The sequence below is a fragment of the Scyliorhinus canicula genome, chromosome 6 (assembly GCF_902713615.1).
Source record: "Scyliorhinus canicula chromosome 6, sScyCan1.1, whole genome shotgun sequence".
NCBI classification, from domain to species: domain Eukaryota; kingdom Metazoa; phylum Chordata; class Chondrichthyes; order Carcharhiniformes; family Scyliorhinidae; genus Scyliorhinus; species Scyliorhinus canicula.
In genome coordinates this window covers 139,974,146-139,992,280 of record NC_052151.1, presented here as the reverse complement: position 1 = coordinate 139,992,280, position 18,135 = coordinate 139,974,146, and the positions used below count along the sequence as shown (strand labels likewise).

Here is an 18,135-nt window from a genome sequence, read left to right as displayed (position 1 = left end):
CCCAGTGGATGTATACTCATTACATCGAACATAGAACAGTGCGGCACAGTACAGACCTTTCGGCCCACAATGTTGTGCCGACCATTTATCTAAGATCAACCGAACCTACACCCCTTCAATTTACTGCTGTCCATGTGCCTGTCTAAGAGTTGCTTAAATGTCCCTCTCTGACTCCACCACATCTGCTGGCAGTGCATTCCACACACCCACCACTCTCTGTGTAAAGAACCTACCTCTGACATCTCCCGTATACCTTCCTCCAATCACCTTAAAATGATGTCCCCTTGTGACAGCCATTTCCACCCAAGGAAAGACTCTGGCTATCCACTCCATCCATGCCTCTCATCACCTTGTACACCACAATCAAGTCACCTCTCTGCCTTCTTCGCTCCAGTGAGAAAAGCCCTAGCTCTCTCAACCTTTCTTCATAACACATGCCCTCCAGTCCAGGCAGCATCCTGGAAAATCTCCTCTGTACCCTCACCAAAGCATCCACATCCTTCCCATAATGAGGCAACCAGAACTGGCACAATATTCCAAGTGTTGTCTAACTAGAGTTTCATAAAGCTGCAGCAAAACTTCGCAGCTCTTAAACTCAATCCCCCTGTTAATGAAAGCCAACACACCATACGCCTTCTTAACTACCCTATCAACCTGGGTGGCAACTTTGAGGGATCTATGTACGTGGACCCAAAGATTGCTCTCTTCCTCCACACTTCCAAGAATCCTGCCTTTAACCCTGTATTCAGCATTCAAATTCGACCTTCCAAAATGAATCACTTCACATTTATCAAGGTTGAACTCCATCTGCCATTTCTCAGCCCAGCTCTACATCCTGCCAATGTCCTGTTGTAACCTGCAACAACCCTCAACACTATCTACAACTCCACCAACCTTCGTGCCATTGGCAAACTTACTAACCCACCCTTCCACTTCCTCATACAAGTCATTTATAAAAACCACAAAGAGCAGAGGTCCCAGAACAGATCATTGCGGGACACCACTGGTCACCGACCTCCAGGCGGAATACTTTCCATCCACTACCACCCGCTGTCTTCTTTCGGCCAGCCAATTCTGTATCCAGACAACCAAATTTCCCTGTATCCCATGCCCCCCTAACTTTCTGAATGAGCCTACCATGGGGAACCTTATCAAATGCCTGAAATCCATATACGCCACATCCACTGCCCAACCTTCATCAATGTGTCTCGTCACATCCTCAAAGAATTCAATGAGGCTTGTGAGGCATGACCTGCCCCTCACAAAGCCATGCTGACTATCTTTAATCAAACAATGTTTTTCTAAATAATCATAAATTCTATCTCTCAGAATTCTTTCCAATATTTTGCTCACCACAGACGCAAGACTGATGGGCCTGTAATTCCCAGGGATTTCTTGAATAGGGGAACAACATTCGCTTCCCTCCAATCATCCGGTACTACTCCAGTAGAGAGTGAGGACGCAAAGATCATCACCAACGGCGCAGCAATCTCCTCCCTCGCTCCCCGTAGTAACCTTGGGTATATCCTGTCAGGCCTAGGGGACTTATCTATCCTGATGCTTTTCAAAATTTCCAGCACATCCTCCTTCTCAATACAACCTGTTTGAATCTATTAACTTGGTTCACACTGTTCTCATGGACAACAAGGTCCCTCTCTCTAGTGAATACTGAAGCAAGTATTTATTTAGGGTCTCCCCCATCTCTTCAGACTCTAGGCACAAGTTCCCTCCACTATTCCTGATCGTCCCTACTCTCACTCTGATCACCCTCTTATTTCTCACATAAGTGTAGAACGCCTTGGGGTTTTCCCTAATCCTTCCCGCCAGGGCTTTTTCATGCCCCCTTCTAGCTCTCCTCAGTCCATTTTTGAGTTCCTTCCTATCTTGTAGCCCTCTAGAGCCAAGTCAGATCCTTTCTTCCTCAACCTCACGTAAGCTTCCTTCTTCCTCTTGACTAGAAGCTCCATTTCTCGTGTCATCCAAGGCTCCTTCACCTTACCATTCCTTCCTCGCCTCAGTGGGACAAACAATTTAGCACTCGCAGAAAGTGCTCCTTAAACAAACCCCACATTACTGTTGTGCATTTCCCCCAAGAACAACTGTTCCCACTTTATGCTCCTCAGCTACTGTCTAATAGCTGTATAATTTCCCCTGCCCCAATTAAATACCTTCCCATACTGTGTGTTCCTATCCCTCTCTATGACTATGGTAAAGGTCAAGGAGTTGTGGTCACTGTCACAAAATGCTCTCCCACCGAGATATCTGACACCTGGCCTGGTTCGTTGCCAAGCACCAAATCCAATATGGCCTCCCCCCGAGTCGGCCTATCTACATATTGAGTCAGGAATCCTTCCTGTACACACCTGAGAAATCTGCTCCATCCAAACCATTTGCACTAAGGAGGTTCCAGTCAATATTAGGGAAGTTGAAGTCACCCATGACAACAACTCTGTTACTACTGCACCTTTCTAAACCCCGGAACATCTAACAACCATTCCTGCCCCTGTGAAATCCGTGTCTCCGTAATGGCCACAACATCGTAGTTCCAAGTACTGATCCATGCTCTAAGTTCATCTCCCTTATTCATGATACTCCTTGCATTGAAACACACACACTTTAACCCATTTCACTGAGTGCAACATTGCCCTATCAACTGTTTATCCCTTCCTCATAGACTTGCTGCATACTATTTCTGCCTGTTCAACAGCTATCCTACCCTCTGATCCATAGCTCTGGTTCCCATCCCCCTGCCAAACTAGTTTAAACCCTCCCGAGGAGCTCTAGCAAACCTCCCACCCAGGATATTGGTGCCCCTCCAGTTTAGGTGCAAGTCGTCCTTCATGTACAGGTCCCACCTTCCCCAGAAGATATCCCAATGATCCATATATCTGAAGCCTTCCCTCCTGCACCAGCCCTGCAGCCACATGTTCAGCTGCACTCGCTCTCTGTTCCTTGTCTCACTTGCGCGTGGCTCCGGCAGCAATCCTGAGATCACCACTCTGCTTGTCCTGCTCTTTAGCTTCCAACCTAACTCCCCAAAATCACTTTTTAGATCCTCATCCCTTTTCTTAGCTATGTCGTTGGTGCCAATGTGCACCGCGACTTCTGGTTGCTCCCCCTCCCCCTTAAGAATCCTGTGGGCTCGATCCGAGACATCCCTGGCCCGGACACCCGGGAGGCAACATAAGTCTCGCTCGCGACCACAGAATCTCCTATCTATTCCCCTAACCATTGAGTCTCCTATCACTATTGTTTTCTATTCTCCCTCCTTGCCTTCTGAGCCACAGAGCCAGACTCAGTGCCAGAGACCTGGCCACTAGGGCCTTCCCCCCGGTAGGTCACCCGCCCCAACACCATCCAAAATGGTATACTTGTATTGAAGGGGAACGGGCACGAGGGATCCCTGCACTGTCTGCCCGTTTGTTTTCTTTTCCCTGACTGTAACCCAGCTACTCTTGTCCTGTACCTTGGGTGTCGCTACCTCCCTCTAACTCTTCTCTATTACCCCTCTGCCTCTTGGATGTTCCGAAGTTCATCCAGCTCCAGCTCCCTAATATGATCTCCGAGGAGCTGGAGTTGGGTGCACCTCTCGCCAGTATAGTCAGCGGGGACACCGGTGGTACCTCTCACCGGAACATGAAACTGCCCTAGCCTCCACCCCCTCTTACCTTACAGAATATAGCTGCCCTGTGGACCAACTGGAACTCCGACCCCCAACTCTGTGCCAGTCAGCTGCACTCTCTGTAAACTCCCGGCTCCCTTCTCGCTCTTTGAGGAAATGTAGGCAATGAAATGAAAGGAGCACCTTACTCCTTCCTCACCTAACTCCCTCAGTCACCAAACTCTCACTATAGCACTCAAATGCACCCAAAGTCTGCACTGTAGCTGGATCACCTTTATACTGTGACTCTAGCCTCTGAAAACTGGCCTAATCCAATTAACTAATTAACAAGCTCCAGCTGCAAGTAGCTACAAGTAGAACCTTTGTTTAAAGCTGATTAAAAATTCACCTTCTAAACCAAACAGCAACTTTTAAGTTAATTAAGTAAAGGAAAGAAAGACTAGACTTTAGATAAAAATGAACCCTTACTATCCCTCAGTCACCAAATTCTCACTATAGCACTCAAATGCACCCAAATTCAGCATTGTTGAATAAAATACATTCAACTTTTTAAAAAAAATCAAAAACATGTCAACATACCACCTACTGAGTCAGAAGGCCTGTACCATTAAATCCATTGGCAAAAATACAATCCTAGATGATGAACATAATACAGAAAAAAATAGAAGATGTTTTAAAGCTGAAGTTACTTTTGCGCATCAGCATTACAGGCAAATAGCCCGAGGCAGTAATATTAAAAATGTCCAACCTAGATTTAAAAATAAACTGAACAGATACAACTTGCGAATGCTCATTTAGTTTAATATGTTCCAAGGTTTCAGCCAAAAATAATTGCATACGGACCTCCGGTAGAGGTCTGTAGGGGGAAGACGTGCACGGGACAGCTCCCACTAAAGGACCAAACTTTCAGGGTTTTTTTTTGTTTTGTTCGTTTAGTTATATTGAAAAGAAAAGAAAGAATCCACGCAGTGCTCCCCCGAAGGGAGAAAAAAGCCGCAAGGGACCGGACCGACGGTACGCTGAGGCCCGTGGGATAAATAAGTGTGTGAGAGGAGCTGGAGAATATTTTTTTTTTAAAAAGGGTGAGGGAGGAACCGGAGTCTCAGAAGCGGCCGAAGAGAGTCCCTGAACAGAACTAGCACCTAAGACGCGAGCCTGCCCGACCGAGCCCTCCCCCTTCCGCCCGCACAGCAGAAAGTGGCTGGCAGAAGAGAAACGGCAGCCCAGCCCGCAAAGCCAGAGACTCAAGCACTCGGGAGCGGGGCCAACGAGCAGGAGAGAGAGAGATGGAGAGAGAGAAAGAGAGAGAGAGAAATAAAGAAAGAAAGGAGAGGGGACTCCCCCCCACCGCAACGGACCGACCGTGACCACGTGGTGAGCAGCGAGACAAAGAGGGTCTCCTGTCCGTACCGGTTCCAAGACAGGGAGAGAATCCTGAAGTGGGCCCGGCAAATGAAACAGAGCACGTGGGAAGGGAAGACCATAGGGGTGTATCAGGACATTGGGGCGCACCTGGCCAAAAAAAGGGCTGAATTCAACAAGGCGAAATCAGCACTGCATAAAAGCAAGGTCAAATTTGGGATGTTATTCCCGGCCAAACTCTGGGTGCATTTGAGGGGAGAAAGCTGTATTTTAACACCCCAGCGGCGGCTGAGTTAATTAAAGCGAACGCAATTAAAGGAGCACACGCAACCGCAATGATAGACATTGGGATGGAAAAGGAAGGGAAAACCAGAACAAAGAGTGGAGGACAGACCGCAAACAAGGACAATGGACTCATGAACTGCGCACATGTGTGTTATGCCTTGCGCGGGACTATGCTGTCTTGTCTCCTCACTCAATGCAATGGGGCGTGGGGGGGGAGGGGGGGGGGGGGGGTGGAGCGAGGGAAATGTGGGTGAGGAAAGCAAACAAGAAGGAGAGACAAGGGCCAGCAGGAGAAAGGTTAAACAGGGCCAGAACTGGGCAAATACTGGGAGGAGGGCCAGCACAGGCGGGCAGGAAGGAAGGAGGGCCGCAGCGCCCCTCTCGGGGGTGGGGGGGGGGGGCGTCTGGCACATGGAGGGGAGGGGGGCAGAAGGGGGAGAGGAGTCTGGGGGAAAACGCAGAACAAAAAAAAGAAAAGACAGGGTGAGATAGTGAAGCAGTACAGACATAGCCATCGGCGAACATGGAGCAGGGCGAGGAACCAAGAGGGCCCCGCAAACATCCACTCAAAAGTGCAACAGGGCGGAGGGCAACCCTGGAGTGCAGGAGTGCACCCGTCTAGTGTAGACACAGCTGGTGGCCACATTGAGCGCCCCCTGAACAAAACCCCTGAACGCTGGGGCCTGACCCCATGGTGAGAGCGGTGACCCTGGTCTTTTTGAGCGGCTTCCTAGCAAAGGGAAACCCCGGAGTGCAGGGGCGCATCCACCAGGTAAGTATGGGTGGTCCCACAGGACCGGAGGGTCAGAAACCCCCCACCAGGATTGTTACCTGGAATGTAAGGGGACTCAACGGCCCAGTGAAAATATCCAGAGTGTTCGCCCATCTAAGAGGCCTAAAAGCAGACATAATCTACCTACAAGAGACACACTTGAGGGAGAAGGACCGACTGCTGGTAAGGAAGGGCTGGGTGGGACAGACGTACCACTCATGCTACGGGACGAGGGCTAGGGGGGGTAGCAATATTAATTAGCGAAAGGACGAGGTTTACGGGAACCAAGACAGCCCAGGGGGGAAGGTACATCATGGTCAGTGGTGTCCTGGAAGGGGCACCTGTCGTACTGATAAATGTGTACACTTCCAACTGGGATGACTCAGAACTTATAAAGAAGACCATGGCAGAAATCCCCGACCTTGGCACACACCGACTGATTATGGGGGGCGACTTTAACTGCGTGCTGGACCCACTGACCGACCGATCAAACCCCAGAACGGGGAAAACGTCTGGCATAGTTAGGGAGCTAGGGGCCTTCATGGAACAGATGGGGGCAGTGGACCCATGGAGGTTCCTGCACCCGGGAGAAAAGGAGTTCTCGTTCTTTTCGCAGGTGCACAAGGTATATACCCGTATCGACTTCTGTGCAGTGGGGAAATTGGTGCTTCCAGGGATCACGGGAACGGACTACTCTGCGATTGTTATCTCCAACCACGCTCCACGTTATATGGATGTGAGATTAGGGACAGGTGGGCCCAGCGCCCCACATGGAGGCTGGACACAGACCTCCAGGCCGACAAGGCTTTCTACCAAAAAATATCACATGCCATAGGCGATTACGTTAGTAACAACCAAAACGGGGAGGTCTCACCCTCCATGTTTTGGGAGGCACTAAAGGCCGTGATCAGAGGAGAGATCACAGCCTACATGGCAAGTAGAGATAGGGAGGAGAGGGTGGCCAGGAAACAGCTGGTGGACTCCATTCTGGAAGTCGATAGAAAGTACTCCGAGGCCCCGACCGTAGAGCTGCTGGCAGAGAGGAGAAAGCTGCAAATGGACTTTAACCTGCTATCCACTAGGAAAACAAGTGTACGAACTCCGCCAGACGCGGGGGACCTTCCACGAACATGGAGACAAGGCTGGTCACCTATTGGCTCACCAGCTGAGAAAGCAGGCAGCCACGAGGGAACTAGCGCATGTTAAGGATAGCAAAGGCAGACTGGTAACAGAGCCAATCTCTAGAAAACAAGCTAGATGAACTTAAAGCCAGACTCACTTTTCAAAGAGAACTAAGGGACTGCTGTGTGCTCTGCTTCACGGAGACATGGCTCACTCCTACTTCACCGGAATGTGCCCTACAACCAGAGGGCTTCTAAATCCACCGAATGGACCGTACGGCGGCCTCAGGCAAGGCAAGGGGAGGAGGGGTGTGCCTCCTAATCAACACCTCCTGGTGCCCAGATGTAGCAACACTGGCGAGTTTCTGCTCCCCGGACCTGGAATACCTGACGCTAAAATGCCACCCCTTCCACCTTCCGTGGGAGTTCAGCTCCGTTATCCCGACAACAGTTTACATCCCACCCCATGCGAATGTGAAAAACGCACTGGATGAAATATTCACCACCACAAATAGCCTTGAAACGAAACATCCCGAGGTCTTGTTCATTCTAGCTGAGGACTTCAACCAGGCCAAGCTCAGGAGCATACTACCAAGTTACCACCAACACGTCACCTGTTCCACCAGAGGCCCAAACATCCTGGACCACTGCTACTCAAATATCAAACATGCCTACCGCTCTTCGCCGGCCCACACTTTGGCAAATCTGACCACAAGGCTGTGCTCCTGCTCATAAGCAAAAACTGAAGCAGGAGAATCCGTCAAAGAAAGCTGCGCATTGTTGGTCTGAGGAATCGGATGATCTCCTACGGGACTGCTTAGAGTCAGTGGACTGATCAGTATTTAAAACTCTGCAACCAGCCTGAATGAGTACGCCACTACAGTAACCAACTTCATTAGTAAGTGTGTAGAAGACTCTGTGCCAAAGAAGCAAATCCACGTGTTTCCCAACCGGAAACCCTGGATGAACAGGGATATCCACGGCTTGCTGAAGTCTAGGTCTGAGGCATTCAAGTCAGACGACCCTGACCTCTACAAGAAAGCCAGATATCATCTAAAGAAATCCATCAAAGATGCCAAAAGACAGTACCGGACCAAGCTCGAGTCCCAGGCTAGCCACACTAATTCCCGCCATCTATGGCAAGGTCTGCAAGACATAACAGGCTACAAGATGAAGGCATGTAAAATCGTCGGCTCCAACGCACCCCTCCCTGATAAGCTCAACGCATTCTATGCCCGCTTTGAGCAAGAGGTCAGCGAGAGCGAACCCTCAACACCCGAAGCCGCGGGTGAACTTGTATCTGAGATACCACTGCAGACGTCAGAGCAGCCTTCTCGAAGGTCAATCGACGGAAAGCCACTTGCCCGGATGAGGTACCCGGATGAGCACTCAGGTCTTGCATGGATCAGCTGGCGGGGGTATTCACAGACACCTTTAACCTCTCTACAACAATCTGAGGTCCCTATCTGCTTCAAGAAGACGACCATCATCCCTATACCAAAAAAACGTCAAGCAACGTGCCTTAATGACCATCGTCCAGTGGCTCGGACATCCATCATCATGAAGTGCTTTGAAAGGTTAGTCATGGCACGAATCAACGCCAGCCTCCCAGATTGCCTCGATCCACTAGTTTTCCTACCGCCGCAACAGGTCCACAGCAGACGCCATCTCCATGGCCCTGCACTCTACCCTGGAACATCTAGATAACAAAGACACCTATGTCAGACTCCTATTTATCGACTGCAGCTCAGCCTTCAATACTCGCAGACGTCCTGGCCAAAAGGCTGGAGGGCTGTGTACCAGAGGTGGTCGCAGAGGACCAAACGGGCTTTGTCAAGGGTAGGCAGCTCACAGCGAACATCAAGCAGCTGCAGAATGTGATAATGCCCCCCCCACCCCAGGGAGAGAACACCAGAGGTGATAGTCTCCCTGGACGCAGAAAAGGCCTCTGACAGAGTCGAATGGAGCTACCTCCTCGAGGTACTGGAACGGTTTGGGCTAGGAGCGGGATTCACCACCTGGATGAGGCTCCTGTACAACGCTCCCAAAGCGAGTGTCCTAACTAACACCAGCTCTGAATACTTGCAGCTACAGAGAGGAACATGACAGAGCTGCCCACTGTCCCCACTCTTGTTCGCGCTAGCGATCGAACCCCGGGCGATAGCCCTGCAGGACGCAAAAAGCTGGGATTGAATCCGGAGAGGAGACAGAGAGCACAGAGTCTCACTCTTTGCAGATGACCTGCTCCTCTATGTCGCAAAGCTACAGGAGGGACTGAAGGCAATACTGCAAATACTGAGAGTTTGGGACCTTCTTGGGCTACAAACTTAACCTGGGCAAAGGCAAGACATTCCCAGAGAACCCAAAAGAGGGAGGGACAGAGCTGGAGGGGCTCCCGTTCAAAACGGCCCAGAACAGCTTACATTACCTGGGGATCTAAATAGCCAGACACTGGACACAGATCCACAAGTGGAACCTGACCAGCCTGGTAGAGGAAGCAAGAAAAGACCTTCAATGGTGGGGCTCACTCCCACCCTCCCTGGCGGGAAGAGTGCAGACGATCAAGATGAACGTACTGCCAAGGTTCCTCTTCCTGTTTAGATCCATCCCGATCTTCATCCCCAAGGCCTTTTTCCAAAACATAGACAGGCTAATCATGGCATTTGTGTGGAGGGGGGCAAGAACCCCAGAATTCTCAAACTAATACTGCGAAGAGGGAAAGTCAGAGGGGGCCTGGCTCTACCGAACCTACAATACTGCCACTAGGCATCCTGTAAAGGAACAACCCTCCGGGCCCTGGCCACAGCAGCACCCCCATCCTCCACAACAAGGTACAAAACAAGCCCAGTGGTAGCGGCCACGCTGAGAACATGGACCCAGTTGAGACAGCACTTTGGGATAATCAAAATGTCCCTTATGGCCCCCATCTGCGGCAATCACAGATCCCCGCCAGCAATGCCAGATACCACCTTCAAAAGATGGAGGCGGGATGGGGGCACACTGACGGTCGGGGACTTCTACGTAGGGCGCAGACTGATGACACTGGACGAACTGACGAGGAAGTGGAAACTAGCAATAGGACAGGAATTGAGACAACTCCAAATAAAGCACTTCCTCCGCAAAGAGACAGTAGGGTACCCCGGAGTAAGACGAACTGGGGACAGAGGTGGGATGGGGACTCTGGAGCGAAGCACTGAGCAGGGTGAGCTCCACCTCCTCCTGCGCAAGGCTAAGCCTAATGCAGCTCAAAGTGGTGCACAGAGCGCACCTGACCAGAACCCGAATGAGCAGGTTCTTCCCAGAGGCGGAGGACAAATGTGAGCGGTGCCAGAGGGGCCCGGACAACCACACCCACATGTTTTGGGCTTGCCCAAGCTTGCTGGATCTGGACATCCTTCTCTGATGCAATGTCCAAAATGGGGAATCCACAAGAGAAGAGGAAGGGTGCTGAAACCAATGGGAGGAGGGGAGGAGGAAGTGATCACAGACCGATCCAGAGGGCAGCCAAATGTATGTAGTTAGTCAAATGAAGGACAAAACAAAGCTCTCTGTAAAATAAAGCAAATTAGCATGGGCAAGAAAAATGTATATAAGTAACAACTGTTTATAAATGAGAAAAGCCTTTCAAAAAAATAAATAATTATAGGACAGGATTGTGACAAAGTTAAAAACTACATGTTGTGATGAGCCGAAAAAATTAACTGAGGCGAAACATAAGCATACCATATAAACGTCAAACTCATCGAGACAACGGAAAGGAGATTCCATGGTGTCCCACAACGAAAGGATGAAACACACAGTTGAGAACGAACGTTCACCACCAGAAAGCGATCGCATATCACTGAGTGCTGCCTTGTCTCCCTCTCCAGGTTGAACCTTTAATAATTAAGAAATTTTAAAGAGGATGAAACACAAATAAAGCCAGTATTTTTTTTAAAAAGGATTAAAAAAAACAATTAAATACTAAACCAACTCTTTCAAGCAGCTCAAATCTTGAGCAAAAATGGATTACAACCTATACATCAAGCAACATAACACTTGTTGGGGAAAAAAACTGGCCTAAATGTAACATTCCCACACAAAACAAACTTCAATTTGCTTGGCATCTCAAGGATCCCTCTTCAATTAAGGAATTTTTTCCCCTCAAAATCCTGCAGGATAGTTGCAAAATGGAAGTCTTCACAAACAACCAATTATGGGCATTGCTTTCAGATGCATTACATTAATTTTGTTATGGGCTTTTCGATGGTCATTTTCTTTAATGCTGCAAATATTTAAATGTACAGATCGTTAGCAGGTGACCTTTGTGTTGCTGCTCAGTTTATGGAAATAGCTTGTTGAGCAAGTATTTCTTTTTCAAGAAAATGCATTTCCTCTTGCCCAACTTTCTTTATTTGTTTTAATTGACTATTTTTTGTTCTTCCTTTGAGCTTTGTCAATTTCCCTACAAAAGAGTTCAAAAGTAGAAGTGCATAGTGCAAGTCTTCATACATAGAACATACAGTGCAGAAGGAGGCCATTCGGCCCATCGAGTCTGCACCAACCCACTTAAGCCCTCACTTCCACTCTATCTCTGTAATCCAATAACCCCATCTAACCTTTTTGGTCACTAAGGGCAATTTTTCATAGCCAATCCACCTAACCTGCACGTCTTTGGACTGTGGGAGGAAACCGGAGCACCCGGAGGAAACCCACGTAGACACGGGGAGAACGTGCAGACTCTGCACAGAGTGACCTAGTGGGGAATCAAACCCGAGACCCTGGCGCTGTGAAGCCACAGTGTTATGCACTTGTGCTACCACAAATGCTTCTTGCAAGCTTCCTTTCGTACTATACTTTCCCCATCTTAATCAATCCCTTCGTCCTTCTTTTCTGAATTCTAAACTGCTCCAAATCCTCAGACCTATTAATTTTCTTGGCCAATCTGTATGCTTCTTCCTTGAATCGGATACTATTTCTAATTTCCTTTGGAAGCCATAGATTGGCCCTTTTGCCTCCTTTGCTTTTGTGCCAGACAGGAATGAACAGTTGCAGTAGTCCTCTCATGCGCTCCTTGAATGTTTGCCACTGTCATCCCTTTAAGTAGCTCTCCCCAATCTATGTGAAGATTAAAATCACCCATGATCATCGATGTTCCCTTATTACATGCATCTCTAATTTTGTGTTTAATGCCATTCCCAACCTCACCACTGCAGTTTGGGGGTCGATATATGACACCCACTATTGTTTTTACTTGCAGGTCTATTTACATTTGGTTCTGCACTGCATTAAGTACTTTGCACTGAGCCTTTTTACCCATACTTTGTCTCAGTTAAGGCTTTCTAATGGTTAAAACGTCCTCATAAGTTAGAAACATCATATTTATTAATGGTAGAATGGAACTATAGGACTTGACACCCATCAGTCTCGAAAGTAAACACTGTTCTGTCAGTCCAAGTATCATGAGTGTGGTTTCTTTTTTTCCCTATATTGTGCTTCCAAAATAAAAAATCAAAATCGCTTATTGTCACGAGTAGGCTTCAATGAAGTTACTGTGAAAAGCCCCTAGTCGCCACATTCCGCCGCCTGTCCGGGGAGGCTGGTACGGGAATCGAACCGTGCTGCTGGCCTGCTTTCAAAGCCAGCGATTTAGCTCAGTGAGCTAAACCAGCCCTTCCAGAGAGCTATTTTGGCTATTAATCAACATTAATTATTTCATATACCCAGTGGATGGAAGGAGGAAAGCCTCATTTCTGACGAGTCATTTCACTAGTTCAGAGCCAAAACAAAAGGTTGTTTGGAATTTTTCTCTGGTATTAAATCCCTGTCAATAGCCATGGCAACCAAACATTTAGGGGACCTGATATGTGCAGGTGAAAGCTATCTATACGCCCAAGACAATGGACAAAAGAAATACGATTAATATGCAATTTATTTTTCAAAATCTCAAGTGTATTGCTAATTTGAAATTTGAACCAAAAATTAATTTAATATTGTAACAAAACAGGATGCAACAGACATCTGTCACACCTCCCACTTCAAATTTATTAATGCCAGGCTAAATCATAAGTTTCCCCTAATAATCATGCTGAAATAATTCATAGCAAGTAAAAACTTCCAGAATAACATTTGAAAAATGCATCAATTCAAATATAGAATCCAGTGTTGCTTTGGCGCCCTCTACTGTCTCAAGCCCATCTCTTTTCAAAATTATGGAACACCAGATCTCGGAGTTTAAAGCAAAGGGAGGGCATGCCCTGTGATTTCTCTTCCCAACTGTATAGATATGGCAAGGATAAATTAGTCAAAAACTGCATAATAACAACTTATTGTAATGCTCAATTATATAGTTTGTAGAACTCAAGGAACTAATTTCGCAACACAGGAAAAATCAAACCAAAGGACAAAAGTGAGCCTGCAATTAAAAAATTGACTGAGTGAAGACTGGAACAAACTGATCATTTTCAGTAGCCATCTTCAACTGAAGCTTACACAATTTCCTTTGGCTGAAGACCAATATGTATCAGATATGTAATCAGATAGGAGCTTTAGATTTGAAAGCAAAATCAAACATTTTGTCAACAAAGAGAAAAATAAAATTAGAAATAAAATGGGAACAAAGTATATCAAGGTAATTGAAACAAATTAAGGTAAAACCGAATTCACTGCCACTCTGTTGCTCTGCCCCAATGAACTTAATATTTGATTCTACAGTGTCGCCTGTGGCTCAGTGGGGAGCATTCTTTTTCGTTGAAACAGAAGGTTGTGGATTCAAGCTCCACTCCACGACTTGAGGAACCAACAATCCAGGTTGACATTTCATGGCACTTCTGAAGGAGGTCTACATTTTTAGAGGAGTTGGATAAGATATTAAACATGGGCCACCTTCTCCCACGGACATAAAAGATCCAACAGCACTATTTTGAAGAAAAAACAGGGAGTTTCCTCCTCAATTTCCTGGCCAATATTTATTCCTCAATCAACAACACAAACAGATTATCTAGTTATTATCATATTACTGTCTGTGGAAGTTTGCTGCATTCAAATTGTAGCTGATGGAATGAATTTATGTATGCCAGAGGTTGCTAATATGTAGATGACACAGAACACTTTGTTTAGAGATTTATGGATCACCAATAAAATATTAATAGGTTTAATCAATGTGTCAATATGTGTCACACAATGAACTTGATTTTACTTTTACTACTCAAGCATACAAGATTATAGCTGATATTTCACAAAGTTCAATTGATATTTAGATTAGATTTATGGGGATTAGATTTGGAACTGCTTGAATCATTAATGGAGATTGTAGTATTAATAAATAAGGTTACAACGTCACTTCTGTTAATAGAGCCACTTCATTTAAATCAGAAAACATAGAAAATAGGAGGAGTAGGCCTTCAAGTCTGGTCCACCATTCAATATGATCATGGCTGAACGTCTAAATGCCATACTCCCAATGCTTTCTTCATGCCCCTTGATGTTTTTACAGTCTAGAAATCTATCTATTTCAATATGATATAATTGGAATTAGAGAGACATACTGCAGGGTGAACAGGGATGGGAACTCAATGTCCCAGGGTTTTCAGTATTTAGGAAGGACAGGCATAAAGGAAAAGGTCATGGCGTGGCACTGCTGGTTAAAGAGGAAATTAACACAGTAGTGAGAAAGGATATTAAGCTCTGAAAATGTGGAATCTGTATGGATAGAGTTGAGAAATACCAAGCGACAAAAGACATTAATGGTGCCATATATAGACCCCCAAACTGCAGTGGTGAGGTCAGGAATGACATTAAACAAGAAATTAGAGATGAATGTAACAAGGGAATATCGGTGATCATGGGTGATTTTAATCTTCACATAGATTGGGCAAATCAAATTAGCCACAATGCCGTAGAGGAGGAATTCCTGAAGTGTATATGGGATGGTTTTCTTGACCACTATGTGGAGGAACCAACGAGAGAGCAGGCCATCTTAGACTGGATACTGTGTAATGAGTAGGGAATCATTGCCAATCTGGCTGTACGAGACCCCTTTGGGATGAGCGACCATAACATGAAAGAATTTTTTATCAAGATAGAGAGTGAAGTAGTTGATTCGGAGACTAGGGTGTTGAATCTTAATAAAGGGAAATATGAGGATATGAGGCATGAATTGGCCTTGATAGATTGGGGAGAGGTACTTAAAGGGATGACATTGGATAGACAATGGCAACCATTCAAGGTACGCATGGGTGAACTACAGCAACTGTTCATTCCTGTCTGACACAAAAGCAAAGGGGGTAAGAGGGCCAATCCATGGCTCACAAAGGAAATTAGAAATAGTATCCGATACAGGAAAGAAGCATACAGATTGGCCAAGAAAAATAATAGGTCTGAGGATTAGGGGCAGTTTAGAATTCAGCAAAGACAGATGAAGGGATTGATTAAGAAGGGGAAAGTACAGTAGGAAAGGAAGCTTGCAGGGAACATAAAGACTGGCACTAAGAGTTTATATAGATATGTGAAGAGAAAGAGATTGATGAAGAGAAATGTAAGCCTCCTACAGACAGAAACAGGGGTATGCATAATAAGGGACAGTGAAATGGCTGAACAATTGAAAACATACTTTGGTTCTGTCTTCACAAATGAGGACACAAATCAGATCCCAGAAATGTTGGAGAATGAAAGGTTTAGTGAGAGGGAAGAACTGAGGGAGATCAACATTAGTAGAGAAATGGTGCTGGGAAAATTGATGGGATTGAAGGCGGATAAATCCCCAGGGCCTAAGAATCTGCATCCCAGACTGCTTAAGGAGGCGGCTCTGGAAATAACGGATGCATTGGTGGTCATCTTCCGGGATTCTATAGACTCTGGGACTTTCCCTGCAGATTGGAGGGTAGCTCACGTCACTCCGATATTCAAAAAGGGAGGTAGGGAGAAAGCAGGGAATTACAGACCAGTAAGCCTAACATCGGTAGTGGGGAAAATGCTTGAATCCATTATCAAAGACTTCATAGCGGAACATTTAGAAAGCAGTGGCAGGATCAGAGTCAGCATTGATTTATGAAGGGAAAATCATGCTTGACAAATCTGTCAGAATTCTTTGAAGAGGTAACAGTACAGTTGACAAGGGGGAGCCAGGCGATGTGGTATATTTGGACTTTCAGAAGGCGTTTGACAAAGTCCCGCATAAGAGATTATTGTGCAAAATGAAAGCGCATGGGATTGGAGGAAATGTATTGAGGTGGACAGAAAACTGGAAGAGAGGAAACAAAGAGTAGGGATTAATGGGTCCTTTTCAAATTGGCAGGTAGTAACTAGTGGAGTACCACAGGGATCGGTGCTGGGAGTGTGCAGCGGGACCTGGGTGTCCTTGTGCACCATTTGCTGAAGGTAAACATGCAGGTGCAGCAGGCAGTAAAGAAGGCTAATGGTATGTTGGTCTTCATTGCGAGATGTTGAGTGTACAAGTAGGGATGTGTTGCTGCAATTGTACAGGGCCTTGGTGAGGCCACACCTGGAGTATTTTGTGCAGTTTTGGTCTCCTACTCTGAGGAGGGATGTTCTCTCTCTCTCTCTCTCTCTCTCTCTCTCTCGTGAAGCGAAGGTTTACCAGACTGATTCCAGTGATGGGGGGACTGTCATGAGGAGAGATTGACTTGGTTGGGATTGTTCTCGCTGGAGTTCAGAAGAATGAGGGGGGAATCTCATAGAGACGTATAAAATTCTAACAGGACTAGACAGGGTAGATGCAGGGAAGATGTTACCAATGATGTGTCCAGAACCAGGCGTCACGGTCTGAGGATTCAGGGTAAACCATTTTGGACAGAGATAAGGAGACATTTCTTCACACAAAGAGTGGTGTGCCTGTGTAATTAATTACCACAGGAAGTAGTTGATGCTAAAACTTTGATTATATTCAAGAGGAGGCTGGATATAGCACTTTGTGATGAATAGCGGAGCAGGCTCGAAGGGCCTAAAGGCCTCCTCCTGCTCCTAGCCTCTATGTATCTATGAAACCAAGCCGAGTGAAAGGAGCGCATAGCAACCCAGGCACCCCACTCACACAACCACTCTGTGCCCCACTTGTGAGAGAGAAAAGGTCGCGAATGGACTCTTCAGTCACCCGAGAACTCATTTTTAATGTGGAATCAAGCCATCCTCTACTCCAAGGGACTATCCGAAAAGAAGTTCATCCAATCGCTCCCCATACAATAATTCTACCATCCTTTGTTGCACTCCCTCAATGGTAAGTATATCCTTTCTTGGATAAGGAGACCAAAATGGCACAGAATCAGCAGGAAGAATAGTGAAGGCAGGTACACTCATTTATGTAACACCTTTCCCATCCTTAGGATGCCTCAAAGCACTTCACAGCCAATGAAGTATTTTTAAGTGTAGTAGCTGTTTTAATGTGCAAGCAATTTGCACACAGGTCCCATGAATCGCAATGGGATAAAATCAATAGATTGCCTGTTTTAGTCTTGTTGATTGAGGGATCAACATTGGCCACCACAGAAAAAAGGCCCCTGCACTTCTTTTATTGCCATGGAATATTTTACAATCACCTGCAGCACAGCCTCAGTACCATACTGAATTGTCAGCTTAGATTATGTGTTTATAGGTTAGAGCTTGAACACACAGTTGTTGCCTCATATAAAGTTTCATCACGAAGTAAATGTGGTACCAGGGCCAGGCCTCTTTGGCCTGCATCCTACTGTTATATTTTCAGTGAGATTCTCAATCAGAAGAGTGACGGGAACTCTTTGCATGTTGGCAACATCATTTACTCATAAATCGTTGCCAGAAATCAGTGAAATTAATTATTCTGCGCTCGAGGGTAAGTACTAAAATTTAATTCAAGATACCTTTAATGGAGATTCAGTGCTGTATTCTTCCAGCTTTGGAATTACAAGTTTACAATTTAACTATAGTGTTGTCCAAAGTTTGTTCATCCCTTGATAAAAATGCTGAAGCATTTTTCAAAGCTAATAACTAACTGAAGCATT

The 18,135-nt window shown here is 46.3% G+C and overlaps 1 protein-coding gene across 1 annotated transcript in view; it reads right to left on the bottom strand.

Moving 5' to 3' along the window:
• Nucleotides 1-18,135, bottom strand: part of LOC119967536 (structural maintenance of chromosomes protein 6-like) — a 130,886-nt gene that overhangs the window by 14,485 nt on the left and 98,266 nt on the right. Inside the window, exon 25 of the mRNA XM_038800217.1 lies at nt 10,886-11,038. Within this exon, the coding sequence (XP_038656145.1) occupies nt 10,886-11,038 (153 nt within the window). The remainder of the gene's footprint in view (nt 1-10,885; nt 11,039-18,135) is intronic.